A 15,977-nucleotide genomic window follows, 5' to 3' on the forward strand; every position below is an offset into this window, starting at 1 on the left:
CGGGAAGCAGGGCTATGACCAGAAAAGGACACAAGGAATCTTTTTGGGGTGATGGAAATGTTCTATATTTTAATAGGGGTGGTAGTGACAAGAGTGCATGCAATTGTCAAAAAAAGTATTCAAATTGTTTAATATCTACGTATTTCCTTGTAAAAAACTATGCCTGAATAAAAAAATGTTAAAAACAATCACTAAAACAATTAGAGTCCAAAAGAGTTAACTCATAAGGAATCAAATATATTCCTTTTTGAAAAGACAGTAAAATAAAACAAACCAAAACGAAAAACCGTGGGGTAATTCTAATTCGACTTCCGTAGCCTTTACAGGAAAAAAAGAAAAAGGAAGGCTGGGAGACAAATGCGGTAATTCGCCCAAAACCCAGATCCTGTTACCTCTTCTATGTAACACAAACATGTCCTACACATGCATTAAAGAACTTTGAGAGAAGGAAGTTATAAATGTTGGTAAGAAAAAAAGTGTATAATATACTGATAAAAAAAAAAGTAGTTAAAATGTCTTAGTGCACCAATATATAAACTGACCTGGCTATTCAAGCACGCTTATGTCAAGTGGCATGTTGTCAACCTTCACTCATTGCAAACTAATTTCACCGTTAGTATAGCCAAAAGAAGTTTCAAAATGATCACAATTAAATAAATAATTTAATTTTCTAAAATGGAAGGGGACGGGAAGAAAATTGGAAATAAACAGAAAGAAAAAATTGACCAAACAAGTTCAGAAGCAAATGCAAGATAAAATACAACAAAATTTCATTAAGGAAGTACAGTCTTACAGAATATAAATATGAAAAGCATATCATCTACTGTAAATATAGCTGAAATAAAAATGAAGTGAATAGTTTTATTCCACATCTGTAAACCTCTATGCTTTCAATCCATTTTCCCCAAATACCACTGCCACTCTAATTCAAAAGACAGGACAGAGACTTTTTTAACTCAAATTATTTAAAACTATAAAGCTATCTCTAAAACTATAAACTATTTTGTATCTCATTAAATATTTATGAAACATTAAAAATGTAATACCTTATGGTTTAATTAACTCCAGTTATCAAAAAGGATATTTTACAAAATAAATACAGTACTACACTAAAGCAACAAAAAAGAAAAAAATCAGTTCAAATATTTTCTTACCACTTTTACAACACAGGGTGCATCGCTGCCCACCGATTTTGAAGAATTCGTATCAGCTGTTTAAAAAAGGGACATATGTAATGTCAGAGCAAGAAGTAGCATCATCATAAATAAACAGCCTGTTACTAATCTTTATTAACATTTAGGTCTGTATATCCATAACCCCTTAGAATAAATTTCAGTTCCCAAATAAATGTTTCAGGATATCATTACAGTGTATTTCATCAATTTTAAGACATTTTTTTCATATTTTAACATGTCTGAAATTGGAATGCATCTTACAATGGCTAGTATCTTCAATATGATGATCAATTAAGTATAGAAAACTCCAAGTTAAAAACTGATTTAATTCAAAAGTATGCATGGCCTTTGATATGCTAATGTATGTTGTGAATTCCCAAGGGGATGATAACTGATGCAATTTCTTAAATTGAACAAACAAGGGAATCCTTTTCAGTTGGAGTATCAGGAAGGTAAGCAAAGAAGGAGCTAAAAGTTCCCAAAAGCATTAGTTTCGGGGGCCAAAAAAATCTCATCTTGATTCAGGATAAGTGGCACTAGAACTCTAAACTGCCATCCAGAATAATTTTAATGTGCCTGCCATTTTATTTCATGTAAATAAAGAAGCGCAGTTGCCCTAGAATACTGAGTCAGGAATGTAAGGTTGCCCATATTCATTAAACAAATATTTTTTAACAACTACCTACTATATGCCAGTTTCTAAGAAACTGATTTAGCAGTGAACAGGAAAAAACAACCGCTACTCTTATGAAGCTAACGTTTCGGTGGCAGGGCATGGACAACAATTAAAATATAAACTATGGCTGATGGTGCTAAGTGTAATAGAGGAAAAATTAAGCAAGAGAGGAAAGGAAGCAGTGTTGCAAGGCAATAAGAGAAACCTCACTGACAGGGTGTCTTTGGAGCAGTGGTCTGAAGGCAGTGAGGGATCAAGCCATGTAAATGTCTGAGGAAGAAAATTTCAGGCCAACCAGCACCAAGGCCCTGATGTGGGAGCCTTCGACAGGTCTGAGGAAAGCCAGGAGGCCAAAGTAGCTGGAGAAGAATTAAGTGAGTGGAATGTAACAGGAGACAGAGCAGAAAAGCAGCAGCAAGCAAACACGATGAGCTTGACAGGTGACATAAAGCTATTCCTGCAGCATGAGATGGAGCGCCACGAGAAGGTCTGAAGAGGACTGGCAAGATCAGACTCTGATTTTTCCAGAATTCTTCAGGCTGCTTTGTGAAGAATGGAATGTAGAGGGTAAGGCAGGGAGATCAGTTAGGCTGATCTCTTATAGTACTCTAGGGGGGAGACGGTGGTGGCCTGAACCAGAGTGGGAGCAGACAAGGTGATGAGTGGTCAGACTGAACGTACCCTGTTTCCCAAAAATAAGACCTAGCCGGACCATCAGCTCTAATGTATCTTTTCGAGCAAAAATTAAGATAAGACCGGGTCTTACATAAGACCCGGTCTTATAGTAAAATAAGACCCGGTCTTATTTTAATTTTTGCTCCAAAAGACGCATTAGAGCTGATTGTCCAGCTGGTCTGATTTTTGGGGAAACACAGTCTTTTCAAAGACGAGTCAACAGGAATTAATGAAGTTGATGGGGGGGGCGGGGCAGTAAGGATGACTCCAGGTTTTTGGCCTGAGTAACTGCTTCCTAAGATGGAGAAAACTGCAGAAGGGGCTAGTGCTTTGGGGTGTCTAAAGTTGGAGATGTTTATTAAACATCTAAGTTCAGACGTTAAATAGGCAGTTGATATACAAGTCTTGAGGCTCAGAAGAGTGGTCCAAGTTGGAAAAAAACGAGAGTCATCAACCCAGGAATGCTGTTCATTTGAAGCTCATGAAACTGGAAGAGATCCTCCAGGGAATGAGTGTAGAAAGAAAAGACAAAATCCTAGAACTGAGCCCTAGGGCATTCTCACGTTAGAAGTTGAAGAGAAAAAGAGGGACAGGCAAAAGAAACCAAAAAACCTAACCAGCTGGGAAGTAGCAGTATTGTGAAAGAGCTGCAGCTGCAATACGTCAGACTAAAAAGGAACACCAAGTCATAAAAATGGCTAAAATAGGCAGGTGAAGAGTTCTGTGTTCCTCAAGGAAGAGCCAAGGATACTGGATCAGTAAGAAAGCACGGTCAGATTTTGTAAAGAAGCATTTAGTGTACATAACATCAAAACGAGGATAGTATCTCAGGAATATTGTACAATTCAAACGAGGAAAGGGGGGAGAAAAGCTCAAGACCTCTTCAAACAATGTGTGCTGAACAATATGCCAGGCACCAGGCACACGGTAAGAAGAGCTGTCCCATCATCAAGAGGCCCATGTTTTTTCTGGCAGGAAGAAAAGTGATTTCAATGCAGCGTGCAAAGTATTATGGAAGGATTAACACAGGGGGACCATAAACAGACAGTACCCACCCTAAATTCAGCTTTGGAAAACCAAAGCGAACGAAGTACCAGATACAAGGATCAAGAGGCAAAAGGCAGAATTACAGCCAAAGCAGAGATTCTAAGGCGATAAAAGGGATGAAGGGAAATGTTACCTACAGACCAGACTATATAGAGGGTCTCGTATGCCATTCTCACACCTTTGGCCCTTTATCCTAAAGGCAGCAGGGAGACATTAAGGAAATTTAAATGGAAAGTCACAGGATCTGGTAAGCAGGCTAGGTCAGTCAAGCCACAATATGTGAAAAATGGCACACAAAGGGACAAAACTGAGCAGAGAAGATTCATCGCTAGAATGAGAATCCAAGCAAGACATGAAAATGACCTGCACTGACAGTAATAAGGCAGTGGCAGCAAAGATGCAGAGAAATGAATGGGTCTGAGATGTCACTCGGGTAACGCCCCAGGACTACATGAGGTACAAGGGACAGCAGTGAGGAATACCTGAGAATGTCTTCCCAGTGTCTGGCCTTCCCAGAGGGCTATCACTCATTCAGATAATCCTCTCCTGATTCGGAGAGGATGCTGAGATGGAAGAGGATGGCCTGAACTTTAGACATGCCTGTGGGACATCCTCGCAGAGATCCCTTGTGAGCCACTGGCTCTGGGCCTGGACGAGGAGATCACGCCCTAGGCTACAGACAGAAGGTACAGAAATCAACAGTACAGAGACAGTCACAGAAGCCATGAGGCTGGATGAGATCAGAGAGAACACACAGAATGAAAAGTGAACCAAAGGAGAGCTGGAGAACACAGCAGGACCTGCGAAGATGGTAAGCACAGCCAGAGAGGAAGGAGGAAAACCAGAGGTGAAGGTGCACTGTCACGAAGACAATGGAAGCCATTTTTATGAGAGGGAAAGGTAAACAGTATCAAATGCCGCAGAAAACATCCAAAGAAAACTCAAAGGCAATCTGTTTAGTTCATGAACAGAAACTGCTGATGACCGTGAATATACGGCTGTCTTGGTGTATCAGTGGGCAGAGAGAGAAACAGGAGGAAGCAATATTGAAGCAAATCCCATCTCCAGATTACCAATACAGTTTTACAGAAGCAAAGTTTTGTCACAGAAATCTTTCAAACCATTAAATGCTAAAAACAACTTGCTATGAGATGGCACTTTCTGATCATAAATACAAATAAAACAGCTACACAAAACAAGTTCCAAATTTGCCAAAGGTTACAACAGCAAAGTAACAAATGTGAAGAACCTACTTGTTTAAAGACATGCTCCCATTCCTAACACAGGATGTCCTAATCCACACACCCTGCAGTAGAGGTAGTTTATGTAACCTACCATCTCTAAATTACAAGGCCAAAAAACACACCTGGCTAACATAGCTACTAACCTTTCGTGGTTTATGAGCATTTTCACCTTAAGTCAGAGACAGCCTCTGAATGGGTTCTCTGAATAAAACTAAAGAATCCACACCTGTTTCCCAAAGACAGGTGCCACTGACCTAGAGGAACCATATTTATGAAACACAGTAAAGCAGTGGCTTTCAAGCTGTGTTTCATCAACAGCTATGATTTCATGCATGTTTCCAGAGACTATGTCTAACCAACTGTAGCCCACGGGTCCTGGAGGGGGTTCAGTGAGACCCCTCCAGAGTCAGAGCAGCTGCTCTTCTATCTATGTCAGTGGGTCTCAAACTGGAGCGTCAGAATCACCTGGAGGACTTACCTGTTCAATCACAAAACTGGGCTCTGTCCCTAGTTTCTGATTGGCTGGTCTGGGTTAGGACCTGAGAATTTGCAGTTCAAAGAAGTTTCCACATGACGCTAATCTACACTATAATATTAGTATTCTGAGAAAGATGTCGCTTGTAAGAGAAAAAGGGTTTGTGGGGGCAGAGCCAGGAGTGCAGTTTCCAGGCTCTCGGCCTCACGTGGCAAGGTGCTGGCTCAGGTAGTAAACGGCCATCAGCTATGATTGGATGGCCATCAGCTGTGGCTAATTGGCCGTCAGCTGTAACTAGTGAGCCATTGGCCACTAATATAACTGTCGTGGCTCCGCTAGCAAAAAATGGGGGCTAGCAAGAAGATGGGGGCTGAGCTAGCAAGCGCTGATTGCAGTTAGCACGGCGGATGCTATGAGGGCAGTTGGCAGAAAAGCGGACAGCAGGTCGCACGTCGTGTGAATCCAGTCTCCAGTGAGACTGTGGTGGTATGACTCCCCTACTTATGGCTCCATGGGTGTTCCTTTTTGGCCTAGCCACATCCTGCGTTCTTATGTGGGGAGCAGGAGCAGAGACCCCGCAGGCCGCCCCATATGACAGGGTTCCTCTACTAAACATAAAATTTTAAAAACCTCCATGGCAGAAGTTAAATAAGTAATGAACTAAATGAATCGAGATTAGAGATAGGGTAAGAACACAGAATGGAAAACTTAGGATTATAAAAAGCAAAAATGAATTGTGTTGCATCACTATAATATTCTGGTGAAGCCGACAGAATAAAAGCAATCACATAAAATTATTTTGAAATCAATAATTTAATTAACCTACAGAATCTCAGGGCTCCACAATGAGTCCCCCAAAATTTCAGGGAAAATATGCTAATAGCATATTAAATCAGACCTAATATGCAGTTTCTAGGTCATTCTCCTAATTCTACTACAGTGACTGTAAGGGTGGTCTAGAAGGAAAAATAAATCCACAACTACTAAAGATCTGAAAATCTCCAAGTTAAACCAAAACAGAGGGAGTAAATCCTAATTGGGCAGAGGTAGGGAAAGAAAGATTTACATGGCTTTTTTTCTATCTCAAACAACATTAAGACTATAAAGAATACCTTAAAAATCTAAAGCACAGTACTCACTAATGACAATATTACAGATATCTTACCCTCTTTTTCTACTGTGATTAAATCAATCGTCATCTTTTCCACTCATATGTCAGAGATACATTTTTGCCTAACCACACAATATTAAGTTGACTGTAGATTATTAGGAACAGCCAGTAAAAGCTCATAATTGAGAAACTATTTTTATTTTAAAAAGCACATAAATCTTTGGATTGACAATTTACTGGAAGTAGTCATCCACTTACCGAGATATATACAACCAAAGCCACCTTGGCCAATGGGTGATCCTAGTTTCCATTCCTTTCTTGACAAGTCGGTGATTATCTCCCCAACTGCAAACTGTTCTGCAAGACGTCTCTTTGCAGGGCCCTGCCTTGCAGCTTGAGCTGCTTTAACACGAGGCATTTTCACTATAAAACAAAGCGACAATCAGAATTATAATCCTAGAAGTGTTCAAAACATTTTTCACTAAGAAAAGTTTCTGTGCAACACAGATGCTGTTCAAAGTCCTACTTACTCTAAAATTTAAAAGGATGTGTGATCTAATTTATAATCCTACTTGATTATCTTCTCATTTTGAAGAGGAAACAATAAATAAAAAGATATATGCAATTACTTTCAAAAAAATACTAGGGGTGTCAAAAAATGTATACAAGTGGACACTTTGGTCAGTGTTGCTCAAGCAATAGTTCGCCGTCATCAGAAGTGTCTGGACGCTGATGGTAATCACTTTGCGCAACTCTTGTAAATGCAGAAATCAAACGTTGACTTGTATTCATCTTTTGTTATCAGTATATATTGAGTATTACAATTTTAATACAGTTTTCCTCTCTTAAAATGTGTATTTTTTTGGCACCCTATGTATTTAGTTTTAAGTTCTAATGGCATAATATCTACGACTGAAAATGCTATTTAACAACAACACAGAATTGGTCTATGAAGTTGACAGGGAAAGTTGCATCTAATTAGAGCGCACATTTTATCCCATATCCAGATCAACACCGATGTGATAAGAACACAGCACGAAGACTGAAAACACAGGACAATTAACACAACAGGAAAGGGAACAATATTCTGAACTGAAAAAAAAATTGTGAAGCTACAAAATGGTCACATCACACACATAAATCAATTCAGGATGACTAACACTAAGACATAGCCTAGTAAAATTACTAAATTTAATAGTAAAAGAAAATAGTCTTTGAACAACCAGAACAAAAAAAAAATATTTTATAAGGAAAACAAAAGCAGATTGCCATCACTTTGACAGCAACACTTTATGCCCCCCCCCAAAAGTAACATATTTAAGACTCAAGGAAAGGAAACATAAACCTAAGATTTTATACTCAGTTACATTTCAAGTATAAAGACTTAAAGTCTTATCAACATGGAAAAAGGGAATGAGAATCTACTAGAAAACAAGCCTCAGATCACCAAAACGACTAATGTAAAAACTGATAATGAGCAGTAAATACATATTCATTTGTAGAACCTGATACTTAACAAAGGCTATAAAGGAGAGGATAGAATTCATAATGGTATATGTTCTATTCATGTAGATACAGTACAACTGTAAAAAGAATCGGAGAACATATGCAAAAAAAGTAACTTTCCAGTAATACACAGTGTGCTGATACTCGGTTTTGTTAACTAAAGCTACTGTATGCACAAATATGGAATAATTCAAATGAGTAATTAGGTGATGTTTTAATTCTATCATCCTCTTGCATCCTTAAAAATCAGGATTCAAATATGAAAGAAAGGGAATACAGATGAAAGACGGAAAAGGTAAGATTAAAAATGTGGATATTTGGAAATATTTTTAATTCAGAAGGTATTTTATCTTTTACAAAAACCACACACACACACACACACACACCCACCCACACACACACACACAAAACCTTGTATTTTCCAGCCCATTCACAAAAAGCTTAGAAACCATAACCAACCCAGTAGCAATGAGCATTCCTAGTACACAAATTGTATTCTTGAAACACCACTTCTTGTTAAAAGAAACCAGGTTCCTTGAAGAAATGACTGATTCCACGTCTGGAGCTGTAAATGTACAAGATAGACTTGGAACATCTTTTCATTTCTAGATGTCAAGGAAGCTATCAAAAACCACTAGAGTTATGTCAAATATGTCTAAGGAGCCAGCCTAAAAGATGTTTCCACTGGCCAAAGATGGGCCATTTTGAGTCAATAAAGATAATAACCACAACGGATTAAAACACGTAAAATGGATAAATCCAAAAGTTTATAACAGTAAGAAAACCTAAGCGGTCACCTCTAGGGAATAATAGAAAACCACTCAATTTTGAAAAGTGGTAAATAAAGGGAGAGAATCAAGCATTTATATTTTCTTTCTTATATGAATTGTACCATTGGGTAGCCAAATAGAAAGTGAAGAGAAATTTCTCCTCACAGAAAAATTTCAGCTGATAAATGACTAAGAATGGTTTCGGTTAACACCATTTCTACCCACTAATGAGTGAATAAATCCAGACATTGAGCACTGATAGCTATTAACATCAAAATATGAGAGAAATCCAGGTATTAAACGCCTCCCGATAAAAGAACACACCACTACCCATGAAGTAATCTTGCCAAAAAGAAAAACAAAATAAACAGAGCCTGAATCTAATCAAGCCTACCCATTCCTGGATGTGAAGAGAACAGAAGAACATGACCAACTGTCCCGGGAAAGTAATCAGCACAGCCCTAACTGGGAAACCCTACAGTATATATAATCCCATTTCTTCAACAAAGAAAAACGAGGAGAGATGGGGAAAACTACATTTTTAAACAACATATCTAAAACAGAACGAGATCTGGCATATCTAAACTACAGCGCTCAAGAATGCCCATTTGAGTGATAAAACTGTACGGAAAAGGAAATGACTACCATAAAAGACAGCAATCTTTAGAGAAGCTTAAGAAAGTTGCCATTAGGACGGGGCACAAGACAGGACAGGCCTTGTTCCATTTCTTAGGGTGGGTTGTGGTGATAAAAGTACCTTGTAATTCATTAAGTCTGTATTTGCTAGATAAGGTTTTCTGAGTTGTGAAACATTTTATGGTTTTAAATATCAAAAAATTACTGTTCCTATAATTAACAGTCACCAAGGGATCAAAAACTAGAAATGTTTTTATATTCCATGAGCTTGTCCAATCACACAAACAAACAAACAAAAAAATAAAATCTGCACTTCATTTCCTGTGAACTACTTGTAGCCTTTTGCTTTTTAATGTAGAGGCACTTGATACATTACAGAAATTAGCTCTTTGTATCGCAAATAGTCTTCCCAATTTATTTGTCTTTTGATATTATTTATTTTGAGCTTTTGGATTTTACATTATCCTTTGAAAAACCTCGCCCAAATTACTTTTTCCAAATATCTTCCATGTTTTCTTTTAGTTGTTTTATGGTTTCATATTTCGCTGGTACAATTCTGATCTGCCTACACTTATATTGGTATAAGATACAAGATAGGAATCCAGCTTTTTCCAAATGATTTATCCAGTTTTTTTTTTCTTTTCCTCAGTCATTCATACACATTAGGGAGACGCACAGCGTTGTGGAGGAACTTAAATATATAATACCAACCCAAGTAAAGTAAGTACAAAGTTCAGATAAAGTCGTTCAGTGTAGGTCCTAGATTACCAGCTTCTTTTCAAAAAAAAAAAAAAAGAAAAGAAAGAACATCAGATTTATTAATTAGGATTTGAAACTAACTTTATGCTTGGGTGAAAACCTCCGCCACACTTAGGTGGGCTCCACATGAATGAGAAATCACTGAAATATCCTCTGCTGCTCTAATGGAAAGAGGCCACTACGACACAACATATTTCTCTAAAATGTCCCTAAATGAAACCTCTTTCCTTCCTCATGTGGCTTCTCACGAGAAAAGATGTGGAGGCCTCCCTTCTGGAGCCCCTACAACCTGAGGCAGGGCTCAGGCAACCGACCACATGTCAGTGCTAAAGGGCCGGGTGCAGGGGACGATGGCACAGATTAACAAACATTTGGTCAAGTAACACATCTTTTAAAATGCTGAGACACAAAGACCTCAGCAAACGCAGCTAGTCTGCCGCATACGTGTACCGGGCAATCTAACACAACCATTCCTAAAACAAACAAACAAACAAATCATACCTAACAACCAGTCTGATTCTTACGGTGTGCTGCTGGATTCTATTTGCTAACATTTTATTTAGGACTAAAATTGATATTCATGAGTCAGACTGGTCTGCAGTTTTTTCTACTAGATTTATCTGTTTTGATACCAATATTAACGCTTACTTCATAAAGACTTCAGAAGCTTTTCTTCTTTTACCACAATATAAAGAGTTTCAACAGCACTAAAGGGATGTGGTCCTTAAAGGTTTGGGAGACCTCGGCAGTGAGAGCCTGACAATACCAAGTGCTGCTCCGGAGCGGAGCAGCCGCAGTTCTGACACCGCATACTGGCGCAACCGTTTTTGAAAACCTGTCTGGCAGTAGCTGACTGACCCAACAATTCCTCTTCTATAGCGCTACCTAACAGACATGAAAACATGTCCATCAAAAGACATGTACAAGAATGATAATAGCGGCTTTATTCAAAACAGCCGAACAGGGGAAACTCACATGTCCATCAACAGAAAAGTGTATATAATAAAATGGAGGAAGCTCCCAAACATCATGTTTAGAAAAAGAAGTCAGACATAACATACTGCACGATTCCATTTATATGAAGTCTAATAATAAAACTAATCATGATGAATGAAGTCAAACAGCGATACTGTTTGGGGGAGGACACGAGTTAGAATTGGAAGAGGAAGGTTTCTGGGGATCAGGTCATGTTCTGTATTCCAATTTGAGTGACATTTAAACCATACGCTCACTCATCAAAATTAATCAAGTTGTGCACTTATGATGTATTTCATTGTTTTTTTGTTTTTTTTATTTATGTAAAATTAACACAGTAAATTACACAAGGCGCGTTATGACAGTCAGGGTCCAGACAGGCAATAAAACTACACAAGCAACTTAAACAGGAATTTAATATAAAAAATTATTAATTTGTAAAAGGTGGGCGGCTCCTTAAAGGGGTGAAAAAGAGCTCTAAGGGACACACAGGGAGCAGTGACGATCTACAAGGCTAAGGGAGAGCCATTCACAGCACAGGCTGCGGCTCCAGCCCGCCGGCTGGGGACAGACCTCTCTGGGGACAGAGCTCTCGGGGGTGCCAGGGGGCTGGGGCTGCTGCACAGGAATGTGTGCACGGGGGCACAGGTGGAGCAAGAAGCTGCCTACTGGGGAGCTACAGAACATCACGGAGAGTAAGCCTGGCTGGCAGCCACACCTTAAGAGGGAGAAGGAAAACAAGAAAACAAACAAGCACCCTGAAACATGAGAAGCTCCTTCCCCTCCAGGCCCTGCAGTGTCCCTCCCTTACCCTCTATTGGCAAAACCTAACATTGTAATGGAAAGGAGAACATGTTTCCAGGGTCTAGCTCAAGTGTCACAAACAGAGCAAAGCAAGGTGAATTTGGAGTTGAGAAGCTATAAATCGGTAACATGCAGGCGTGTACAGCAAACTGGTCCATTTTCCACATGCATACACACCTGAGCGACCACCTGGATCAAGTTACAGACCATCTCATCACACCGGCAAGTTTCCTAGAGCCCTTTCTGCCCACACCCCTTCCTGTTCTCCCACACAAAGAACAGGCTGTGCCATCAGGGTGTACCCCTCACTCTGGAGAACCCCACTCTGCCAGCGTGGTCTGAGCTGCCTCCCACCTGGCTGTCCCGTCAGCATCGTCCCATGCCCCTACCTGACCTTCACTGCATTTGGCAGCCCCTCTTATGTTCTGGTTCAGGGTGACAGAAGTCCCCCAGTTTTAGAGAATATGAAACCTCTGTTTCTCAATCTCTTTGTTCCTTTTCAGGTAATTTCTGAAAAGAAGAAAGAATTATTTAAAACCAGAAGTCCCTAATCAAAGACTATAATAAATAGCATAACCATAGCATTTGCTTCAGTTAAGTGAGTGAATTTTCTAAAGAACTTCAAATACTAATTTGAATTAAACAATTGTGTTAATACCTTATAGGTTTCTTCTAACTAATGAAACCAGTATCTACATTAAGGTTCCTATTAAAAAGTACACCGGAGAGCACAGACCTCGACCGAATTAAATCTTTCCGCCTAACTTCTGTCCACTTGGAGCAAAGCAAATCCACTATTATGATAGCCAATCTAACAGAAAAGTTTCAAACAAAGTTTACCATCACATGCTCCATTACATAATCCGACCACTCCTTTTCCCACTGATACTAAATGAAATGCAGATGCAAATGAAAAGCGCATCAAAATGCAAATCAACACTGCCCTTTGCTGAAATCACTCACTGGCATATTCCATATTAGCATATTCACCAAAATTTAATTGTAAACAGAGTAATTATGGTACTAAAGTTATTAAATACACAAAGCAAGCTTGGAACTATACATATTCAAATTGAATTTCAGAGGCAGATCAACTTCTATATCTGAAACAATATCCTAATTAATAGTCAGCTCTGATAATGGTCCTGTTTTTCAGATAACATTCCAAAAAAGTTCTTCTGCGAATATTAAAATAAAGTTTTTGTGAAGACATTTTTAAATTTTCAATAGCTATATTTATCACAATATGGTACTGTATTTAGACAACTGGCATTTTTCAAGTCCTGGATTCAAATTTAGAACAATTTCTTTTTTTAATCTTCTGCTGAAGAGACGAAAAAGCTTGAATGAATCAAACAATGCCACTTACCCTTGGTGAGTTCTATGAATTCATCACACCCAAACTGGAAAATGGCAATGCTGTATAAAGCTGTTACACACTGGATGCCTAGTCATAAATTTTCCCTAAAATAGGAATACACATAAGTTCTTTTCAGGGGTGATCATATTTTTATGAAGTTTTCTTTAAAGTCATAAGCTTCTCTGATGTCTTTAAACTGCAGAGAGAAATGTTGACTCAAAGATACTTTTGCACGAGCTGGATCACTCACCATTCCATTAACGTGGTACCAACATCGTCTTATCGCCACTCTTCACAGTGTAAAGCTTTTTCTCGCTCCCCCGCCCCCATCTATGTTTACTGAAATCTTTTCCACACCTAAAGATCTCTCTTCCTCAGTGGGATATGACCTCTGGTTTCAGCACTGTTCTTACCTCTCATTGCATTTGATAAATGTTCCCTGTAAGTGTATAAGCTCCCTGGGTAGAACTGTCTTACAATACACTGCACTTGGTAGGAATTCAATAAATGTGTAAAATTAAACAGCAAAAAGGTTAAGCTTTTTTTCCCCTCAAGTACCTGATGCCTAACTTTATGCTTTAATAAACATCACCCAACTGCAGTAGATACTGCTACTCCTTTTTAAAACCCAGCAACTTAAATCTACAATGACTATGTTGAACCCTGTTGACTCTCCTCAAAACTAGAATCCCCCTTCCTAGTTCCTAGTTCTCACCAGATGACCTCATGTCCTAGCACAGAAGAAAAACAACCCAGCAGCTTCAGGTGAGAATTTTCTTTCTTTCCAAGACCCAAACCCACAAACCACCTTCACCCCCCTCAAGCACAACTTTGTACCCACCCGATTTTCCTTCTCTCCATCACAATGTAGAAAAGCCATCCTCCTCTATCAACACCAGGGCCTTCTTTGCCTTGTATTCCACCCCCTCCAACCTCCGCGGGGCTTAAACTATTAATTAATCCTTCTCTCATATATTACATCTCCCTCAGCTAGATCCTTCCCATCAGCTTTTAAATACGCTCATGGCTCAGCCATTCTAAAAAAATGTTTAGTCCCTCTCCACGATCACCCTTTCTTCTCCCTTTCAATGCCAAATGTATTAAAACTTGTCTTCCAGACGTTTCCTGTCTCCTCACTCCCCCCACCACCCCCTCGCCTGGCCTCCACCGAACGCATCCACTCCACCTACTCTCGCTAAGGGCGCTAAATCCAAAGGACACTTGGAATCGTCTCATTTGCCCGCTCCGTGCACTGTCACTGTTGTTCATTCTTTCTTTCTTGAAACACTCTCCTCCTTTGCTGTCACAACACAACACTGTCCTGGTTTCATTCTACTGTTTAGGCCACTCACAGATTAGACAATTTGGGAGACACAACAATGAGTAACAGCTTATTCTTTCAAAGAGTGTGTTCTACTTTTTGATGTCCAGTTTTCCTGGGTTGTATCTCGTTTAAAAAGCAGACCACCTACATACACTTCCACAGCTTACACCAAAGTACAAGTTAATTATGAGAATAAATTATATAAAAGGAAAACTTTCTATTAAAAATTTAGGTCTTTGGAAATAAAATTAAGAGCTTTAAAATTAAAATGGAGGCATATACTGAATTTAGAACCGACTGATATGTTTGTTCCTTTAAACTAACAGCTCAAGGAAAGAGTTTATAGTCTCGAAGAGGTATCTGTACCCCCACGTTCACAGCAGCATTGCTAACAACAGCCAAACGGTGGAAGCGACCCAAGTGTCCCTCCATGGGTGATGGATAAACAAAACGTGACCTATCCATACCACGCAATACTATTCAGCCTTTAAAAGGAAGAAAACTCTGACACATGCGACATAATGGACCTTGAGGACGTTACGCTAAGTGAAATAAGTCACAAAAAGACAAATACTGTAAGATTCCACTACTGTGAGTTGTCAAATTCGTAAAAACAGAGAGTAGAACGATTGCTAGAGGCTGGGGGGGAGGGCACGGGGGACGGGGAGTTGTTTAATCAGTATAGTTTCAAACTTGCAAGATGAGCCGGTCTGGAGATTGGTTACACAACAACGTGAACACACTTAACACTACGCAACTACACACGAAGAGATGGTTAAGGTGGTAAATTTTATGTTACGTGTTTTTTCCCACAATTAAAAAAAAGAATTTACAAATGCAATTGATAAAACTCACATAGAAATTAAACTGAACCAAAATAACACCAACATATTCTTGGTGATTACGGAGTCACCCCCCCACACACACACACAGGTGGAAAAGTATTACAAGGGGTATTATTTCAAAGGTTGCTCTATAGATGCTGATGACATAAATCTACTAGTTACCACAGCCACACACAAAGCTTAAGGGTACATTATGTGAATTTATGAGGAAGAGTAGCGGTTTGTTCATTCACTCCCGCAGTAAGTGTTTACTGAGAATCTGCCATGTACCAGGCACTGTTCTAGGGACTCACTGTACTTCAGGGAACGAATGTGCTGCCCTTTTGACACTTACAATCTAGCAGAGACAATAAAAACAAACATAACAGACAGATGATCTAATATTTTAGAAAATGTAGGTGCTATCCTTAAACACTAAGCACGCCAGCAGGTCCAGAGCACGGCAGGGAGAGCCAGGCGGCGGGGTAGCCCGCAGTGTGAACACACTGGTGGCCGGCGGCGGCCTCACGCAGCCGTGTGCGTCCCCAGGGCAGATCCTCTAGGCAGAGGGATGAGCAGGGCAAAGATCCTAAGGGAGGGGAGGGAGGCGCAGGCC

The 15,977-nt window shown here is 39.5% G+C and overlaps 1 protein-coding gene across 7 annotated transcripts in view; it reads right to left on the bottom strand.

Moving 5' to 3' along the window:
- VRK1 (VRK serine/threonine kinase 1) overlaps window positions 1-15,977 on the bottom strand; it is a 70,835-nt gene that overhangs the window by 40,016 nt on the left and 14,842 nt on the right. For 4 of the 7 annotated variants that reach the window (XM_033109261.1, XM_033109262.1, XM_033109267.1 and 1 more), the window contains exons 2-3: window positions 6,662-6,826; window positions 1,155-1,210 (exon numbers count right to left, since the gene is read on the bottom strand). In XM_033109261.1, the coding sequence (XP_032965152.1) occupies window positions 1,155-1,210; window positions 6,662-6,826 (221 nt within the window). Of the gene's footprint in view, window positions 1-1,154; window positions 1,211-6,661; window positions 6,827-12,242; window positions 12,364-13,222; window positions 13,318-15,977 lie in introns of all 7 variants that reach the window. The other 3 variants (XM_033109266.1, XM_033109265.1, XM_033109264.1) reach the window with 3 other exon arrangements.

This window comes from Rhinolophus ferrumequinum, chromosome 6, assembly GCF_004115265.2.
Source record: "Rhinolophus ferrumequinum isolate MPI-CBG mRhiFer1 chromosome 6, mRhiFer1_v1.p, whole genome shotgun sequence".
In the NCBI taxonomy this organism is placed as follows: Eukaryota; Metazoa; Chordata; class Mammalia; order Chiroptera; family Rhinolophidae; genus Rhinolophus; species Rhinolophus ferrumequinum.